At 52.8% G+C, this 18,826-nt stretch overlaps 1 protein-coding gene across 2 annotated transcripts in view; it reads left to right on the forward strand.

Moving 5' to 3' along the window:
• Pde2a (phosphodiesterase 2A) overlaps positions 1-18,826 on the forward strand; it is a 61,765-nt gene that overhangs the window by 18,041 nt on the left and 24,898 nt on the right. For both annotated transcript variants that reach the window (XM_023702052.1, XM_023702051.1), the window contains 2 exons: positions 14,528-14,617; positions 17,866-17,954. In XM_023702052.1, coding sequence (XP_023557820.1) covers positions 14,528-14,617; positions 17,866-17,954 — 179 coding nt within the window. The remainder of the gene's footprint in view (positions 1-14,527; positions 14,618-17,865; positions 17,955-18,826) is intronic.

Below are 18,826 nucleotides of genomic sequence, written 5' to 3' on the forward strand. Positions count from 1 at the left end.
ATTTCTATTGTTTTGTAACCAGTGTCCAGAACCCTTTCATCTTCTATACCGAATCTCTGCCTATTAAACAACACCACCCACCACAACTCCTGGTAACAACCTCTCCACACCCCTTGGTTTGATGACTATAGGTGCCTCATGTAATTAGAATCACGGAGAATGTGTCTTTTGGTGACTAGCTTGTGTAGTCACTTAGCCTAATGTCCTCAAGGGACATCTGTGTTGTACTGTGTACAGGATTTTATTTTTTATGGCAAAGTAATATTCCCCTATACACAGTAGAATTGAAATGCACAGTCAATGTTTAAATTAAAAAGTTACTACAGTAAAAGACATGTTGCAATTAATCCCACTGAAAAGTCTCCTTCGCTTCAAACATACACCTCCTATTGTTCTTGCCACTGTCATAAGCAGGTCTAGAAGTTGTTTTCTGAGTATCTTTATGAGGTGTGATCAAAAATACATTGATTCAATTCCCAGGCCTGCCAGGCTGGCCCCACCCCTGGGGCACTCTGAGAGGGCGATTGAGACTGGGCGTGGTGGTGCACGCCTGTAATCCCAGCTCTTGGGAGGCTGGAAACAGGCAGATCTCTATGAGTCTGATCTGGTAGTGAGACTCTGAACACCTTGTCGACCCTTCCCTAAGATACAAAAAAACCTCCAAAAACAAAAAACAATGAAAACTGTTGCCAAGTGGCATCCAATGGAAAGGTGCTGAGAAGCACGACGGTGTGCCCTTATGCCCCTTGTTCACCGGACCTGGCATCTTGTGACAGCTGGCTCTTCCCTAAAGTCAAGATGACCATGAGAAATAAGTGCTTTGAATCCATTCAGCCCTCCAAGTAGCCACGACAGCACAACTAAAGGCAGAAAAGAGGACTTCCATAATTGTTTCAGGAAAGAAGGATGAAATAAGTGTATTTGAAGTGAGAGGGAGTATGCTGAAGGTAATACTGTATGCCATTTACTGTAATAAAAAAAAAATTTAAAACTTAAAGATTGACTATATTTTCATATCTACCACATCTTGCTTCTCCATTTGTCCACCGATGGACACTCACTTGTTTCTGTGTCTAGCTACCATCTCTAATGCTGTGAACACAAGTGTGCAAAGATCTCTTCAGGACCCAGTTTCTATACTTTTGCATATATATCTATAAGTAGAACTCGTGGATCATATGAGAATTCTATTTTTTTTTTTTTTTGGAGAAGCAACCCCCCAAAATACTGTTTTTAACAGTATTTACATGATTTTACATTCCCATCAACAGTATACAATGGTTTCCTTTTCTCTACATCTTAGCCAGTATCTGTTATTTTCTGTATTTCTTTGATGTAGCCATCCTAATAGGTGTGGGTTGCTATTTCATTGCAGTTTGGATTTTCATTTCCCTAACACTCATGATATTAAGCATCTTTTTATGCATTTGTTGGCCATTTGTGTATCTTCTTTGTTTTTTTTGTTTTGTTTGTTTTTTTTTTGGTGGAACCAGGGCCCTTGCACTTACCAGGCAAGCGCATATTCTACTGAGCCATCTCCCCAGTCCCTTGTGCATCTTCTTTGGAGAAATATTTATTCAAGGTATTTATATTTTAATTGAACTGTTCACTTTTGTTGTTGAGTTATAGGATTTTTGTTGGTGGTGGTGGTTGTGGTTCTGGAGATTAAACTCAGAGCCGTGGGTGAACTAGGCAAGTGCTCTAGTACTAAGCTGTGCACCCCTCCCTTCAGAGGAATTCTCTATTAGGTATAAATGTCAATATTTTCTCTCATTCTATAGGTTGCTTGGCTGAAGCACTTTAAGGTAAATGACATGGTGTCATTTCATTGAAGGTGGATTATTATTATTGCTATTACTTTTTTTTTTTTTTTTTTTGCGGAACCGGGGGTTGAACTCAGGACCTTGAGCTTGCCAGGCTAGCGCTTATTCTACCGAGCCATCTCCCTGGACCTTGCTATTACTTTTTAAAATGTATTTAGTACAGGGTCTCACTATGCAGCTCAAACTCGTAGTGATCCTCTTATCTCACCCTGCCCAGCACTGGGATTACAGGCGTGCAACACCACACCGTTTTGGTGGTGGGCCTGGCACAGCATGCAGTGCTGGGGATCGAATCTGAGTCCTTGTGCTTGCCAGGCAGGCGCTTAGACTGCTGAACTATCTCCCCAGACCCACTAGTACTGTTTGTATAATCTGATGCTAAGAGATCTTGTATGATGCTGAAACATGGTAATGTAATGCAATCAAATGGACCCTATATCTGACCCTATGAGATGATGACACAGTGGTGTCGGGAGCATGGTGTGTGTTTGTGACCTTGTGGGCCACCCTGAGTGAGGATGATCATGATAAGTCACTGTGTGTGGCCCTGGGACATTCTGTGTAAGTCCCTGTGAAGTGATTGTGTGTCACTGAGCATGAGACCTGCTATATGAAGGTGACAGCATTCCTGTCTATGTGTCAACTTGGAGTGACAGAGCGGGATACTGCATGTGAGTAAGAGAGCTGAGGGTGTGCTGAGGGTGACGAGAGTGCTTCAATCAGTCCCTGCCTCAGCTGATGACCATTGGAAGGTAGACACTGTAGAGTGGATGGGGAGATATATCCCACAGAGATGAGGCTAGTGCTCTGGCCCAGCTGTGAGCTTCCCTAGAAGGCTTTGTTGGGGCAGGGCAAGAGCACTCCAGGGCGTGCTGCTGCTGCTGAGTGGAGAGGACTGAATGGTGTTGGACAGCCCTACTTGGGCTCTGACTTCAGCGATGATCCCTTTGGTTTTTTTTTTTTCAGAACTGGGGATTGAACTCAGACCCTTGCGCTTGCCAGGGAAGTGCTTATTCCACTAAGCCATCTCCCCGGCCCGCGATTTTCCTTTGGAGCCTCGATTTTAAGTATCAAATGAGGCTGTTGGCAGGATCACACTGAATAGCGCTTGTAACAGCACAGTGCCTGGCGCTGGGAAGCACTCCATGTGCTCCTGTGGAGCAGCTTCCCCAGCCCCTACAATTGGGGTGTTCAGATGCTGGGCGCGCCTGTGGGAGGACCGAGGGTGTGCTGCATGGTGGAGCCCCCCTCTCTTGCCCTACCCACTCCATTGCTCGGTGTCAGTGACACCCCCATTCTCTTCTATATCCTTTTCTCCCCAGCTCCTGCTGTCCTCTCCCTCTGTCAGCCTCCAGCCCAGGCTCCTGCAGCCTCATTCAATTAAGCTGATGCAATTTGCTCAATAAAAAGCCCCATAATTTGGTTAATCACACCGGCAGGAGATCTGGTCCTATGGGGAGGGTGGGAGGCATAGGGGGTCCATACCAGCAGCTAAGAGTGCAGGTCTTCAGTGCCTCTCTCCTAGAGCCCAGCGCTTGGTCTCTATGAACTTGGATGCAGAAGAGTCATCTTCCTGGTTTGCTCTTATCCCTGCAAGGAGGTCCATGTTCCTCTCTAGGTCCCTGTCTCCCTTTTGGACAGTAAGAGTTGGGTTGGGGCCGTGAGAGTCCCCAGCCTGCCTCACTGGTCTTTGCATCCCGGTTCTGGTCGGCCCTTTGCATGGTGTCTGCAGGCCTGAGGTGGGTGGGTCAAGGGGACAGGGCTCCAGGAGAAGTTAAGGGGAGGGGTGTCCCCAGACTCTCGTTTGGAATGTGTCCATCCAAGTTCCAGAGTCAGATACCTTTAGTCCCAGGCTGCACACCTGGAGGTGGGGACAAGAAGAAAAGGAGCTGCCATTTCTTGGTCACTTACAAAAGTCTTCTACTTCTTGACATTGCACAGCATAGGTGGCACTGACACTGTGCCACTCTCTTCAGCAAGACGGGGCCCTCAGCACTGCATCTTTCTAGAAGGTTCGGGTCATTTCTTTTGAACTTGCACAAAGTGATCTTAGTCACCTGCTGAGATTTGATGTTTGCCAAACTTGAATGGCTTCAGTTTAACCTGGGCAGCTTTTTTTTTTTTGTTTTCTTTTTTGAGACAGGGTCTCTTTATGTAGTCCAGACCAGCCTTGAATGGTCTGTCTAGCCTTAACCCCTAGAGTGTGGGAATGATAAGATCTGCCACTCTGCCTGATTCTGGGGGAAGGTCCCGTTTTACAGATAAAGAAACTGAGCCGAGGAAGGTTAAAAGACTTGTCCAATAGGTGTAGTGTGGGCTGTGATATGAAGGGAGGGGCCAGGCTTGGGAAGGTGATGCAGGAGGAAATGGGGAAGAACCAGAACACTCAGAGATCAGCAATCTCAGCCATATACTCACCCACTTGTTCACAGATGGGAGTAGCCACTTGCGCACTCACCATCCCTTACTGCCACAGCTCCCTGCGCACACCAGGCTCACGTCAGCGACCCCAGCCTCGGTTCATGGGAACAGACAGTGAAGGCTACCCACACGTGCCAGTGGCCACGTACACACACAGACAGGATACTCACGTGCTCACACTCCCGGAGTCTCCCACAGAAGCACAATCCATACACTTCCACACAGATGTTTTCCTAGGAACCCAAGGGATATAGTCTGCTGTGATCACATGATGGTCTGCAGGGACATGCCATTGTGAACAACATGTATTTAGGTCATCAGAAAAGCAGGGGCTCCCCACAAAGTGAAAAATAAGTTCAGTTTTGTTACGTATTTTCAGAATTTTGCCATTGGAAAAACCATATGAAAGCCATTTGAATTTTCACTCCCAGGATAAAATTTATTTTGAATTACATATTGCCTCTGAGGGGCTGATAGAGGGCAGAGTCTTTCGGGGCTCTGGGCCTCTAAGGATTCTGCACAGATTCACAGGCACAACAATCCCGCCAGAGATCCCGCGTTTACTGGCCCTGGCTGTGTGTGCGCATGTGTGTGTACACGTGGCTCCTAGGCTGCCCTTGGGATATGAGGAGGGAGAGTAGGAGAGGTTCCAGAGAATCCGGATGTTTGTTCTCTGGCTCCTGGGTCCTCCAAAGGCAAATAGCTTTGGATGCCAGCCTGCCTGCTGGGAGAGCGGGGAGGACTTTGTGAGGAGCCTGCTTTGGCCCCTGGAGCCCCCCTGGCTGGCACCCTGGGGAGTGATGCACAGTGAGGCAGGCTCATGTCCAGCCTTCCATGGGCTCTCAGGCCCGTTGTTTCCCCTCTCTGGGGCTTGATTCTCTCATCTAAAAAATGGAGGAAGGAGGAGGTGAGACTGGCTGGGCTCTTGAGACAGAACTATGTAGAGAAATGCTCAGGGTCTAGGGCCAGAGGAGAAAACCAAAGCTGGGGAGAGGCTATGGAGGGGCCTAGAGCATCAGGCTCAGGGCAGGGCATGGGGGCCCAGAGCCTGCACCCCTCCAACCCTCTCCTGCATAGAGAGAGGGCCCTGGTCTCGGTGCCCACACCAGCTCTGGGCTCCTGGCTCACTCTGCCACCGAAAGCAGTGGGATAGAGGTGTGGATGAGAGTTGGGGAGCAGGGCTGGGGACTTCTGGGGCACCAGGTCAGAGCTGGACCTGGGAGGACAGAGGAGAGGAGAGGACATCATGGCTCAGTATGGGGTAGGGGCAAAGGCCTCAGTGGGGAGGGATGAAGGGCTGGAGGGAGTAAGACTGAGAGCTGGGCAGAGGCCAGTTCACGCAGAGCCTGGGTGGAAGGAGGCTGTAAACAGCAGCAGCCCTCATTCCTTCACCCTTCCAGAGGTGTCCAGAAGGGCTTGACAAGCAGCTCCCAGTGGCGAGGAGCACCTAGCCCTGTGGCACTGTGAGGAGCCATGGCAGTCCCATGGGAAGGAGGGGGTACAGTCACATATGTGCTTGGACAAAGGGCAGCTGGGTTGGGGCAGGGGAGCCCAGAAAGGCCCCTGCCCTGGGGGACACAGTGGATGGGAGCCCAGAGACAGGGCATGCATGAGATGACCCTGCCCAGAAGATTCCTCATCCCAACCCCTAAAAAAGAAGGGCTATTTTTAGGAACAATAAAAGTGCTCACACATTCCTGCAGGGGCAGAGAGGGAAGGGAGAGGCAGGAGTCAGGCAAGGAGAGGGTAGGCCCTGCTCAGCCCAGCTCCAGCTTTGCCTTCAAAGGCTTCCCCAGGGGGCTTTCCTGGCTGGCCCTGGCTTTCCAGCCTTGTCTCCAGGGACCCCTCCTGGCACTCACATCAGTCTCTGTTTCTGAATTCATTCCTGTCCCTGTCTCTCTCCTACACCCATTTTCCCCTTCTCTCAGGAGTTGGGGAACAGCTAAGCAGGGCCAAGCACTGAGGATGGAGCCAAATACAGTCATGAGATGAAGCAGTGTGAGGTTGTGGAAGACACATATACCAGAGAGAAGCGGCAAGCAAGGCAACATGGAGAGTCCAGGGAGGCTCTCGGGGAGCTGGGGTCCTGATTAGGGTGAGCCTCCAGACAAGCAGGCTTTCTCAGGCAGCTGGGTACTCTGTTCCTGTTCCCCACCTAGCCCCAGCAGAGGCCAGCATTTCCTCCACCCTGTGCCCAGGTCACCCTTTCCTTCTGGCCCTTAGTAGGCCCACATTAGCCCTGGGCTGGCTGGTGCCATTCAACACCCTCCCATGGGAACACTGTACCTAGCGCAGGGAGAGAGAAGAGACCCAGATGCCAGCCTAGGTCAGGACACCTCACCCCATCTCCATGCCTGAGAGGGGATCAGTCCATCCTCTGGCCAACACAAGGGACTAAAGAGGCTCCAAGAATGCACAGTGCTCAGGAGGGAGGTGGCTGAGTGTGACCTAGGGGCTGGGCTCCTGTGGCCCTGCCTTCTGTGGCTGAGGGCTACCTCTTTACATGAAGACTGAATCCCACCTCTCCTAGAACCTGGAGACTCTGGCTCTGTAAGAGTTCCAGGAGGCCTGGGAGGAGAGCTCACCCTCACTCTCTGGGAAGAGCCCCTCCTTGAGCTGACCTGTTGGCCCTACCCCTTCTGTGCTGGAAGCTGAAGCTAAAGCACCAAGCTCCTTCTGGCCTGGAGACCCTCTGGGAAGTCACAAGAGGCCCTCAGCCCAAGATACCCTCACAGCGGTCACAGGGCCTGCCCCTCTGCTCACAAGTGGCGTCTACCCCTCCTGGCTTGGCAGCCTTGGGCCTCAGGAGTTCACAGGCCAGCAAGTGTCCTGATTCCTCTGAGGGGCTGGGTGGTGCTGTGGACCTGGAGAGGAGCAGGCTGAAGCCCCTGCCTCTTAGAGAGCCCCAGTATGACGGGGAGCCAAGTGGGAAAGGGTGGCAATATTCTTCACACAAGCTATGACCTGGGAGTGAGGGTCAGGGGCAGAGGACAGTGAAGAGAAGGGAGGTTGTCATTTGTTCATTCAGGCATGCATGCATTCTGTTGTTCCTGGCTACCACTTCCTGAGGATGCCCCTCTCTTTTCTGATGCTGACTCGGCCACTCGGTACCCCTTCCTTTCCCACTGGGGCCTCTTTGCATGGCTCATGGAGGCTTGGTCTTGCTTTGACCAGCTCCCCACCCAACACAGAGGCAATGGGAGGGTTGAGGTAGAAAGCTTCACAGACATTCAGAGTCCTGGAATCAGGCCGGGAGGACTGCAACGCAAGAGCCCTAGGCCTAGAGCCTGGAGAGGTAGAGGTGGCAGTAGATTGAGATGACTAGGGTGGATAGGGAAGAGGCCACTGGTGACGTGCTCATGAGGCAGGGAGGGAGCCTCTGTTGGTTCTATGAAGTAGAGGAGGGAGCTGAAGGTGACGGGGAGAGGAGGCACGGGGCGGGCCAGCACTTGATCTGATGTATACTATCTTCCTCACAGGATCGGGCCCCCTCCCCCCCTCGGCTCCTGCCTCCTTTCCTCTTCCCATGCTGCCTGTTCATGCACCCCTCCTCCTCTAATTCTGAACTCCAGGATGGGGACTGAATCAGACCCTCGGAGAAAGGATTGCACCTTCAGATCACCAACCTTGCCTCCAAACCCTGCGTTCCCCCCTCATTCCTTGCTCCTTCTCGCCCTCCCCTCCCTCCTAGTCTTGGATGGATCTGTCTAGGCCTGGGACAGTTGGCAGGAGCTAGAGTAGGGGCGAGGACTGACTCAGGTGGGGGGGGTGGGGGGAGGCTGGGGTGGGCCAGGAGCTGGCAGTGGACATGACAAAGGAAGTAACAACACCCAGGCCAAGCTCCTGGGGGAGGCCAGGGCACTCACGGCGGCCTGGGACAGGCGCAGGTGTATTCTACAGTGCACGTGTCTCCAGCGTGGCTCGGAGGCTGGAGACGCGGCCCTGTTGGAGTAACAACTGAAGCCGGAGTCTGCGAAGATCGGGTGGGGGTGGGGTGGGGTGGGGTGTCAGTGGAGCAGATGGAAGAAGGGAGGGAGGAGAAGGAAGGGGGAGGGATGAGGCCTCTGCAGGCTTCCTTTAGGGCTGGCCTCCTGAGTAGCAGGTGACCCTCTGGTCTCTGTCACCCACTGCCCCATCTCATTCTCTCCTTTTCTCACTACCACCTCTTCCCTCCTGTGGGACCATCCTGATGGTGTCCCCTGCTGTGGGTGAAGTGGCTCAGACTTGCATTCAGAGGATGCCCCATCTGAGCGAGGCCCCTCCTGTCTGTCCTTAGCCCCTTTGCCTATAAAATGGCTTGATCAAACAGCACCTCCCAGGGCAAGGGAAGGGAAGTTCAGAGAAAGTGAATGGCTCTCAAAATGCAGTTCCCACAGCATTTGTATCCTCGGGACATGGGGCACTCGTGGAGTAGGGCCCAGCACACTAGTGAGTCCTGCAGGGACATCTGGAGCCACCGTGGGTGCTTGAGAAAGGTGCCTTCTCTTCCCCAAAGCCTGACTGCAGCAGGGCATTGACATCTGAGTTAGTCTAAGCCTGAGCCGGTCTCTCCTTCCTCCCCTCCAGATTAGGTCTCCCAGCAGTCCCCAGGCCCTGTTCCTCTGTGCTCTTCTCCCTGGTCTGGCTCATCCATGTTGAAGAGAGGCCTGGGAGTGCAGGATGTTAGCACACACGGCAGCTCGTCTCCGAGTATTTCAGGCACCAGTGTCTGCCAGAGGCAGCTCCTCGGGCAGGTGGCCGGCGTGGGCGGGTAGGGAAGGAGGAAGGGAGAGAGGAGGAGGAGGAGGAGGAGCCACCCAGTCCTGCTTCCTTGTCTCTGTCTGGGTGCTGTGCATACTGGATGGCTGTGAGCAGCTCAAAGGAAGGCTAGGGTGCTGGGCTCCAGCTAGGGTCCAAGGCCCAGCCCAAGGGGACTTTGCTAGTCAGAGAATGGGTGTTCTACCAATCCCTCTAGCTGGCAGCCACCTACCTGGCAGAGAGAGGGGCAAGCTCTCCTTTGCCTTCAGAGAGAGGGTCTCCTTCTTCAGAAAGGTGAGAGAAGGTATATGTCACTCACTAGAACAGGAGACAGGAAGTGAAAGGGGCATATGTGGCATCTGTGGTTGACACACTACCTTGGCCACCTACCTGAGCTCCCCCATTCCGTGGCTGCCCATTTTGGGTCAGATGTCTTCTTCCCAATTTCTCAGAATGACAGCTTGGAGGTTTAGGGGAGCAGTGGGCAGGACACACAAGAGTGGAGGCAGGCAGGAGAGAGATGGAGAGTGGGAGGACAAGCCGGGGGAGAAAGAGAAAGAATGTGGAGGTGGCAAAATGGTTGCGACTCAGAGGAGAGATAGGAGAGCAGGTGTGTCAGGGTTGGACACTGCCTGAGCGAGCCATGATGAGAGCCAGAGAGATCTCCTGGGGAGACTAGGAGTGCCTCCCCAGGTGGAGGAAAGAGAAACGGAGAGGAGCTCCAAGGCCTCAGAGGATCTTGAAGGAACTTCCCTCCCTTTACAGAAGGGACAACAAGCTCCAGACCGAGACACTCTTTGCCTGTCATGCAGGGTACCTAGCAAAAGCAGAGTTGGAGTGGAGTGCAATAGACAGTCCCAGTAGCACAGTTGAGTCTCGGTGGTGGCTGGGTGGGGGGAGAGAAGTACTTGACGTGTGTGTGTGTGTGTGTGTGTGTGTGCGTGTGTGTTATTGAGGATTGAATAATTCCAGCTTAGTGTGAAAGCTGGAATGTAGCTTTCACACTAAGCTACATTCCAGCTCTTAAAAAAATTTTTTTGAGACAGGGTCTCACTAAACTGCTAAGTTGCCCTGGCTGGGCTTGAGCGCGTGTTCCCCCTGCCTGAGCCTCCCAGACTTCTGGAACGATTGGTGCGTCGTGTATTGGCTGGCAGTGACTCTTCAGTTTGAGGCTGACTTTCTTGCAGACCAGCAAGAGAGCGCTGTGAGTTTCCATTCCAGAGCAGGTGGTGTGGGGTCGAAGTGTCACAGCAGAGAGAAATAGAAGGGAGTGTAGGGGTGAGGAGTGAGTTGGAGTCCCATGGAGATGAGATGGGAGAGCTGCTATGACAACGATCTTGACCCACGAAGACCGTCAGTCCCTGTGCTGGTGGCTCCAGTGGGACAAGGTCTCTGTACGCATTACCTTAGGCTTCGAGAAGTTAACAGTAATTCAGTTCAGAATTTGTGCTTTCTCCAAGCTGAGTGCAGGAATGCCGACCTGGACCCACGCCGAGTCCAGCCCTGGCTTAAGGGATCCCTAACTCAAGAGGTCCTCTTTCTTGGTACCTGGGAGAAAGTTGAGGGTGTGGGAGTGGCGCTGTGTGTGGTGCTGATGACCCCACCTCAGAGCACACAGCAGTGGGGAGAACAGGAAGGCCCGGTCCATCCTTTCCTTTTCCCATCCACCCCCCACCCCCACCCCCACCCACCCATCCATGTATTCACCCATTTTCCCACTTCCTCATCCATTGTCCGAGAACTACCCACCTGCCCATCAGGCGTCTCCCCACCCACCCACCCACCCACCCACCATCAACAAATTAAATGAGAACTACAATATGCAGCAAAGCTGGAAAGACCCACTTTTACTAATGAGAAAACCAAGGCTCAAAAGAGGAGAGACGCGTGTTTAAGGCCACACAGAGCTCTGCCCTCAATCCGAGACAGCACTGGAAGCCTCTGTTCTTTCTACACACCACAGATTCTCCCTTGGGCTCTGGGAAATTACTTGGTTGTTATGACGATATTCACACTGGTGTTTGTTCAAAAATCTCAAGGGCAGGAAATGTGACCTCTTTCACCCCACTCTGAGCACATGCCTAAATGCTTGCGTGTGTGCGCACATGTGCACATGTGTGCATGTGTGTATTAGGTATGTGGGTGTGCACATGCGCACATGTGCGCATGTACTAGGTATGTGGGTGTGCATGTTTAGCCTGCACATAGACATGGTCAAAGGTGCACACATGGCAATTTGGCATTCATGTCTCAAGTATAAACTGTTCTCTCTCCTCCTTTCATGACTCCTGGAGATCTAGCCTAGAGCCGAGCCTGCTCCCCACTTGTGCTTCCAGCTCAGGAATTTCCCCCATTTCCTATTCCCAGTGCTCCCCGCTGGCTCTTTCCCCCCTTTACTGAAGCAGCCACTCTGCCATCTGAACTCATGACTTTGGGCTTTGAGCGATTTCTTCCTCTGAGTTGATGCAGAGGAGGTGTGGTTGCCTTGAGAACTGGGAAAGATTCACGGGGCAGGTGGCATTTGAGCAAACTGTGAAAGCCCCTCTGACTGCCAGGTCTTAAGAGGTCCATGCCAGCAGCAGCTCCTGCACCCAACACCCCCTATTCCGGGGATGGGCTTGGAGGTGGATGGAGGGTTAGATACCAAGCAGAGACCCTTGGACTTGATTGGCCGTGTCTGCATTCAGCCTACTCTAGTCAAGGACGTGAAGACCCCTCTTGCTGCTGACCCATCTGTCCAAGTTTCCTATCTTGCCCCTCCCATTTTTATTTTGCCCTTGGCCTAAAAAGTCACCGAAAACTGATCAATCAGAACAAAGGCCAGACAGGCAACCACCAATTCCAGTAAAGGACAGTGAAGAGTATCCCCAATCAACGCAAAGGGCAGGTTGAGGTGCCCACCAATCAGAAGAAAGGACAGGCTGTTCTCTCTCAGCACCCCTGGGGTGGGAGATGGGTGCTGCGCTGAAGCCAGACAGCAGCTAGAGATCCAGCTATTTGGGTTCTGCATCTGGCTCTGTTCTAACAAGTTGGCTGAACACAGAGGCATCATTATTTCTCTCTGAGCCTCAGTTTCCTCATCTGACAGATGAGGAAACTGAGATTTCTGAAACCTGTGGCTTTGGAGAATTTCTCCCTACTAGCTTGGCAACTTAAGTGCCTGCCTGGCAAGTGCAAGGTCCCAAGTTCAATCCCCAGTACTGCATGCTGTGCCGACCCCGAAACCGGGCATGGTGGTGCATGCCTATAATCCCAGCACTGGGGAGGATAAGCTAGAAGGATCACTAAGAGTCAGAGCTGTGTAGTGAGACCCTGTATCAAAAGAATAAAAAAAAAAAAAGAAAAGAAAAGAGAGAGAGAGAGAGAGAAATTTTCCCCCATCAGCCTACTCCATTGCCTTTTGTCCTCTTTCCCGACTTCCCCAGCACACACACGCCAGGTGCCATTGTGGTCAGGGCCTCTCAGGAACCAGCTTTATGACTCCACCTCCAGGAGGCAATACATCTACTCCGGTACCATCACTGGTGTGTGTGTGTGTGTGTGTGTGTGTGTGTGTGTATGTGGGGGGGGTTGTGTAGGGGTCTGAAGCATCCTGAGTGTCTATGAGGATGCAGACGTCTGTGAACTGTGAAGTGCAGGGCCTAAGGGGCATGGGATAAACCACTGGATTTGGGAGTTACATGGCTGGAAGCAGCGCTTCTGATGCGAGAGGCAAAGATCTCTCCATGAGCAAGATGTGTCTTCGTTCTGGAGCACTGCGAGAGATCAAAGGGAGGCTGGGGAGATGCCATGCTAGTGGGAACTCGGGGAGAGAGCCCTCAGCTGCCCCCTCCTCCTGGGAACACTGAGTTGAGTAGGGGTGGGCGTGGAGGCGGAAACTAGGGCCAGGGAGACCCAAGGAGGAAGTGTGAAGCTAAAGCCGGGCTCCCCTGCGGATGGATGCCCTTCGCAGTCTGACAAATGGCCATCTGGCCCCCTCTTGGGCACCCTCAGGAGGGGATGCGCACTCCCTTGCTTCCTCCTGGTGGCTACTGCCTGTGGGGCATGGCTCGCTGAGAAGCATGTCCTGCATTCCACTGGATGCATGAAATCCTACGCCACCCCACAAGTCCCCAGGCTGCCCATGGAGCCACACCCTGGATGGTTGGGAATTTGTGTTGTAGAGTGATAACCCTGAGTCTGCTCAGCTGTAAGCTAAGCTGCCCTAGGTTATCCAGCCTCAGTGACATGTAGGGCTTGGTTTCCAAGTCCCTCCTTACATGGGTCGCATCCACGTAGGGCTCATCTTGTCCTTCCCTGGGGAGCAATGAACGGGGGATGACTGAACTGGATGAGCCAAGTGGAGGGTCTGGCCTCTTCCTTACTCAGACGAATTGATCTCTGTTTATATGGCTTGTAATTTCAGCATTTTTATTTTTACCAGCCGTGCTTGCACTGTGGGCTTTTGCTCACACATGCTGAATCTGTGGTCTGCTAAGATTCTCAGCCTTCTACCATTGTCACTTGAACTTGAACTTCCTATGTAGCTCAGGCTGGCCTCAAACTCGAAGTCCTCCTGCTTCAGCCTCCTGAGTGCTGGCCTTCCTACTCCAGGCTCACTTTTCTTTCTGAACACAGACACAGCCGTCTCACAGGGAAGACAGCAGAAAGGAGTTCTAAGGGCTTGGGAAAGAGCATGGCTGAGTGGATGGTCTGAGTCACGGTCTTGCCGCGGCCTTGGACCCCTGTTCCGCAACTTTTCTCTTTGATCCCCACGGCTCTGGAGAGTAAACAGAGCAAGAAGCAGGGACCTTTGTTGTCTCTGTTCCATCTCTCCAAGGACAAAACCTGATTCTGTGAGACAACCTTCCTTTCCTCTGGCTGCTGGGGTGGCTCAGCTAGGGGTTCAGGCTGCCCTGGACCCTCAGCTATCACATAAGACTGGGTGACACTCCTCCCTTCTGGGGAGGATGCAGGGTCCCAACTGCAGCAAGCATTCGGCCGAGCATCTACTCTTTTCTGGAGACTCTCTGAGACACCTTTAATTTCCAGTTTTGGGGTGCTCAGTTTCATTGTGTCTTTATGTCAGCCCTTGAGGGTGACAGCCACATTTGCTCCCCATTTACACATAGAAGACTGAATCTCAGTGACTCAACCAAGACACACATTGCTAACGCATGGTGAAGCTAGCGTTCAATTTTGGGTGGGTTTTGTTGTTTGCTCATTTTTGTTGGTTTGTTTTAAGGCAAAGACTTGCCTTTTCACTTTTCCCCTGGAGCTGTCCTCCACTCAAGGACAAAAGACTTGGGGTCTACTCTGGTTTGGCCTCTCCACCTACTGTGAGACCTTGGCCAAGTCCCTGTCACTTCTCTGAGCCTATTTGACTGAGATGAGGGGACTGGAACATCCCGTGGTCCTAATGCTGTTTGATTCTGAAGTTCTGAGCATTCAGGTGTTGGGAAGCCTCAGGCTTGGCTGACAGGGGCTTTGTGCTCACAGCCTTCTGAGCTACACAGCCACCCTGGCCTGTGCCGCCAAGCCCCTCACTGCCCTTTCCTCTCTTCCAGGATGCTTTGCTGACCTTGGGCTCTGTCATCGACATTGTGGGCCTGTGGCAGGCTGCCAAGGAGGCCCTCTCAGCCGTGCTCCCCAGAGTGGTAGGTGCCCATCCTCACCCTGCAAATCCAGCTCTACACAGGACCTCACACAGGGCTAAGGGGCAGCAGAAGGTCTGTGTCTGTGTCAAGGAGGCTTGGGGGTTGGAGGCGGAGACTGAGCCTGGAGGGATGAATTTGCATAGGAAGCCTGCAGTGTCTGAGCCAAAGGGCCTTAAAAGTTAATGGAAAAACTGTCTCTGATAATGGGAGGGATTCACCATCACACACTGGATAACAGGAAATAGTAGAGTAGGGTGGGCTTTGGAATATGTGCAGCAAGAGAGGTTGAGGCTAGATATGAAGGATTCTGAGACACCAGGGCTGAAAGTGTTCCTGAGGGCTCAGCCTGGATGACTGGATCTGTGTGGGGTTAAGTGTCCCGTGGGAACAGTAACCCTTAGCAGTTGTTAAGCCTCCCCGTGTCACATGCCAATACCATGAATGGATTTGCAGCCGTGGGACAGGTAGAAGGTGGTAACTACAGTCACCTGGGCCCCAGGTGTCTATCTGTATCCCTGTTCAGCTAACTCAGGCCACTCCCCAACCTGGCTTCAGTGGCCACTATTCATCCTTTAGGCAGAAAGACAATCAACCAGCTCTTGAGGCCCAGAGCAGCAGGGTCTCAGTTGCGCCAGTGGAGGACACATAGGACTGGGTGCCTGCAGGATGGGATCTGATCCAGCTCAAGAGTAGAAAGTCTTCCTGGAGGAGGAGATGTCCAAAGGGAGCTATTGTGGCCTTGAATGTCCTCTCCCCTACTCTAACCACCAGCCAAGGGCAGCCTGTGCTCCAGGATATGCCGCCAACTCAGGATGGGACCTTCCTGCTCTGATAGAACTCATTGTCCCTGAAGCCAAATGATGGATAAGCCACCGGAGGCCCAGAGAGGGAGGGCACTTCCCCCAAGGTCACACAGCACGACAAGGACAAATGGGATTTGGCACCTAGGCACCCCCATTCCCTTTCCTCAGCTTCACCTTCCCAGAACTTCCTAGAAGTTCACCATCCAGGAGGAGGGCTAATGGCTGAGCTTTACTGAGCGTGAAATTGGTAGGAAGTGGGTGGTGTTCTGGCGCCCCAAAATACATTCTTATACGGAGGGATAGGACCGAGGCAACATCTGGCACATCTGGAAAGGGAAGCTAATGGAAGTGGCAAGTCAGCGTCCAGGGGCCTGACATGTGCATCTGGTGGCTGCCCTGGGACTGAGGAGGGGGAGCCTGTCTCAGGGCCTTGTGCTAGTGTAGACATCACACTCTGGATTAACCAGGCCCAGCACTGGGGCTGGATGAAAATTGTGATCCAAGCTGGGGGACCCTGAGACGGAGGAAATGGCACCCTGGCCTGTCCAAAAGGCCTCCGATGAGCTAGGGATGCCCTGATTTGAGGGAAGGCCGGCCTGCTTGTGGGGTAGGGGCTGGGATCCCAGGGAGCTGAGGGGGCTGAGGTCACTCTGTCCAGGGAGTGGGGAGCTAGGGAGGGGTCCCCCACCCCAGCAGGGAGGAGAGCTGCCTGAGCCTGGCTCCCTCCTCAGCACAATTGTGCAGCCAGCCCCACATGCAGATGTGCGGATGGATCTGAAATGCTTCCCTCCCTCTCTCCCATAAACTCAGCTAATTTTAACCCAGAGGGCTGAAAGTGAGGGGGTGGGAAATGCAGGCATCCGGAAGTGAAAAGAAAATCTATCCCCTTCCACATCCAAGGCTCTCTGCCAAGGCTGTCTGCATGGCTCTGGGCAGTTCTGAACCTACTTGCCCCAAATACCCAAGCCCTTGGGTGCTGAATGCCATGACAAGAAAGAGGGTGGATGTGGAAAAGCCTGGTCTTCTGAATTTTTTATCCCTGAACAGACACTTAGGCCTTCATCCCAGGATGAAGGGGAGGCACCAGACTTTGCTGAGAACTCCTGCTTACCCTGTCAGCCTGTCATTCCCCGCCCCATGCCACTACTAAACTGGCTCAGTTTCTCTGGACACAGTACTTGGCACCCTCTAGGGATTGGCTGAGGACAGCAAGGGCAAGGGAGTGGTGACAGGCTTGTAGCCCCTCATAGTCTCACACACACTGCTTCAGCTGAGAAGGACCACACTTACCTCGTGCCAGGACACCTCCTCCTGAAGCCCTCCCTCCCTGAGGCCCCAGGAATAGGAGTAAAAGGGAGGGGAGACAGGTGGGAAGTGGGAGGGGAAAAAAGGGGAAGGGGAGGAGAAGGGCAGAGAGGGAGAAAGGAAGGGAGGGGAGGGAGGGGAGGAGAGGCCTTTGTGTCCTCCTGTGGAAAAAAATAGCTGAACTATGTGGCCAGGCTGTGTAGAGCAGAGGTCAGGGATCCCTAAGTGTCACTAGTTCTGCTTGGAGGGAACATGGCTTTGTTATGGGTCAGAGGGGGGAATTGCTTCTGCCAAGGCATGGCCTACAACTGAGGCCCTGGACAGTGCCGGGCCTTAGGAAGTGAGGATGGTAGAGCTGAAGGTTTGACAAGCTTTGAATGAGAGCTTTGATCTCACTCTAGGGAGTGATCCTTCAGAAATACAATAGGCTCCTGACTGGCTGGCTGCCTGCCCCTCCTCCAGCTCTGTTTCTAAGGCCCTTTGGGTTCAGCCCTCCTCAGGCCTAGCCAGCCCCTCCTGGCCCTTCTCCTGTCAGTCCCTAAATTCTCTGAGCTCTTTCCATCTCTAGGCATTCCTGGTTATAGGCTACTTATGGCCTGAGAGCCAATTCTGGGGTCCACTCACTCCTCAGTGGGTCTGATTCCCACTCAAGTATAGCTTAGATGTCATGTCCTCCAGAATGCCCTGCAGGAGCCCACAGAGGGTGGTGCAGTGCCCTCTTTGCCCTCCTCTCTTGGCTCCAGTCCTGGCCACCAGCATGTGTTCCCGCAGGTAGGAGGAAACTTGCTGGGCTGCCACTCTAAGCCCCATTCTTGGTGTACTCCAGAGCAGATGCTCAGACGTGGAGGTTGGAGTCAGGCAGGGTAGTTTCCCACAGTGGAGTGATGTGCCTGCACCCAAGGCCTGTAAACTTTTCCCCAGCACTTCAGATTTAGGGTAACTGGTAAGGGTGGTTGGTAGGTTTGTGGCTCACTGCCTTCCTGGGACCCCTTGCAAGCAGAGCAGGTGGGTGCTCAGACCGCGAGGGTTAAAATGCAAACCAGTGCCAGAGCTCTGCTCCTGAGGGCTGTGACTGCCCTCTGGCCCAGGGGAGGGGAGGCCTCTTTGGAGGGCCTCACAGGAAGTCCCTTTTGTCCCTAGGAGACGGTCTACACCTACCTGCTGGATGGAGAGTCCCGGCTGGTGTGTGAGGACCCCCACCATGAGCTGCCACAGGAGGGGAAAGTCCGGTGAGCCATTCCCTGTGCCCACTGCCCCGTCGCACAGCCAGGACCCTCAGGGCGGGGGGCTCCTTCCAGGGTCTCCTGGTCTGAACTTCTTCTGATCTTGACCCCAGCGTCTCTGCCAAAGTACTCCTTGGCCAGGTTGCTGACCTCAGCATAAAAGGGGAGCAGCAAAGTCTCTCCTTGTGCTAGGGAAGTGGCACAAGAGAAAGCGTCAGCTGGTAGATTGTCTCCTCAAAGAGCCCTAACTTTCTGTGGATATGGAGTGGAGTCTCGGAAGGCCTGGGCTCTTGTCAAATTCCAGTGTGGTGTGGCAACCACCCGTGAGGCTGGGCCTGGGCCCACAGGATGCAGGACCTGCGGAGGTGTGGTGGGCGCCCTCTGAGTCTGAGGGCAGGGAGGGCAGAGCAGCATCTTGTTGAGTGTTCTGGGAGCCTGCTGCCTGAGTTCCCATCCCAGATCCCTGTTTACCAGCTGTGTAAATTTGGACAAATTATGAAACTACTCTGTGCCCCATTTTTCTTATTCATAATTGTGGTAAAAATGATGGGATTTTTGGAGGATTAAATGTAATATATGTAAAGCATTTAAAGTAGCCTGACCCCAGTGATCCCAGCTACTGTGGAAGCTGAGGCAGAAGGATCCCAAGTTTGAAGCCAGCCTGGCAATTTAGCAAGACTCTATCAGAAAACAAAAATAAGATGGTCTGAGGGATAGCTTTATGGTTAGAGTGCTTGCCTACTATGTATAAGACCCAGGGCTCAAATTCCTAGTACCAGGAAAAAAGAAAAGAAAAGAAAAGAAACGAAACTAACTCATCTGTATCCATAGAACATTATTTGGCCTTATTATGACAGCATCTCAGAATGACAAGCTCT

This window comes from Octodon degus, unplaced genomic scaffold (genome assembly GCF_000260255.1).
Source record: "Octodon degus isolate 3935 unplaced genomic scaffold, OctDeg1.0 scaffold00146, whole genome shotgun sequence".
Classification (NCBI taxonomy): Eukaryota; Metazoa; Chordata; class Mammalia; order Rodentia; family Octodontidae; genus Octodon; species Octodon degus.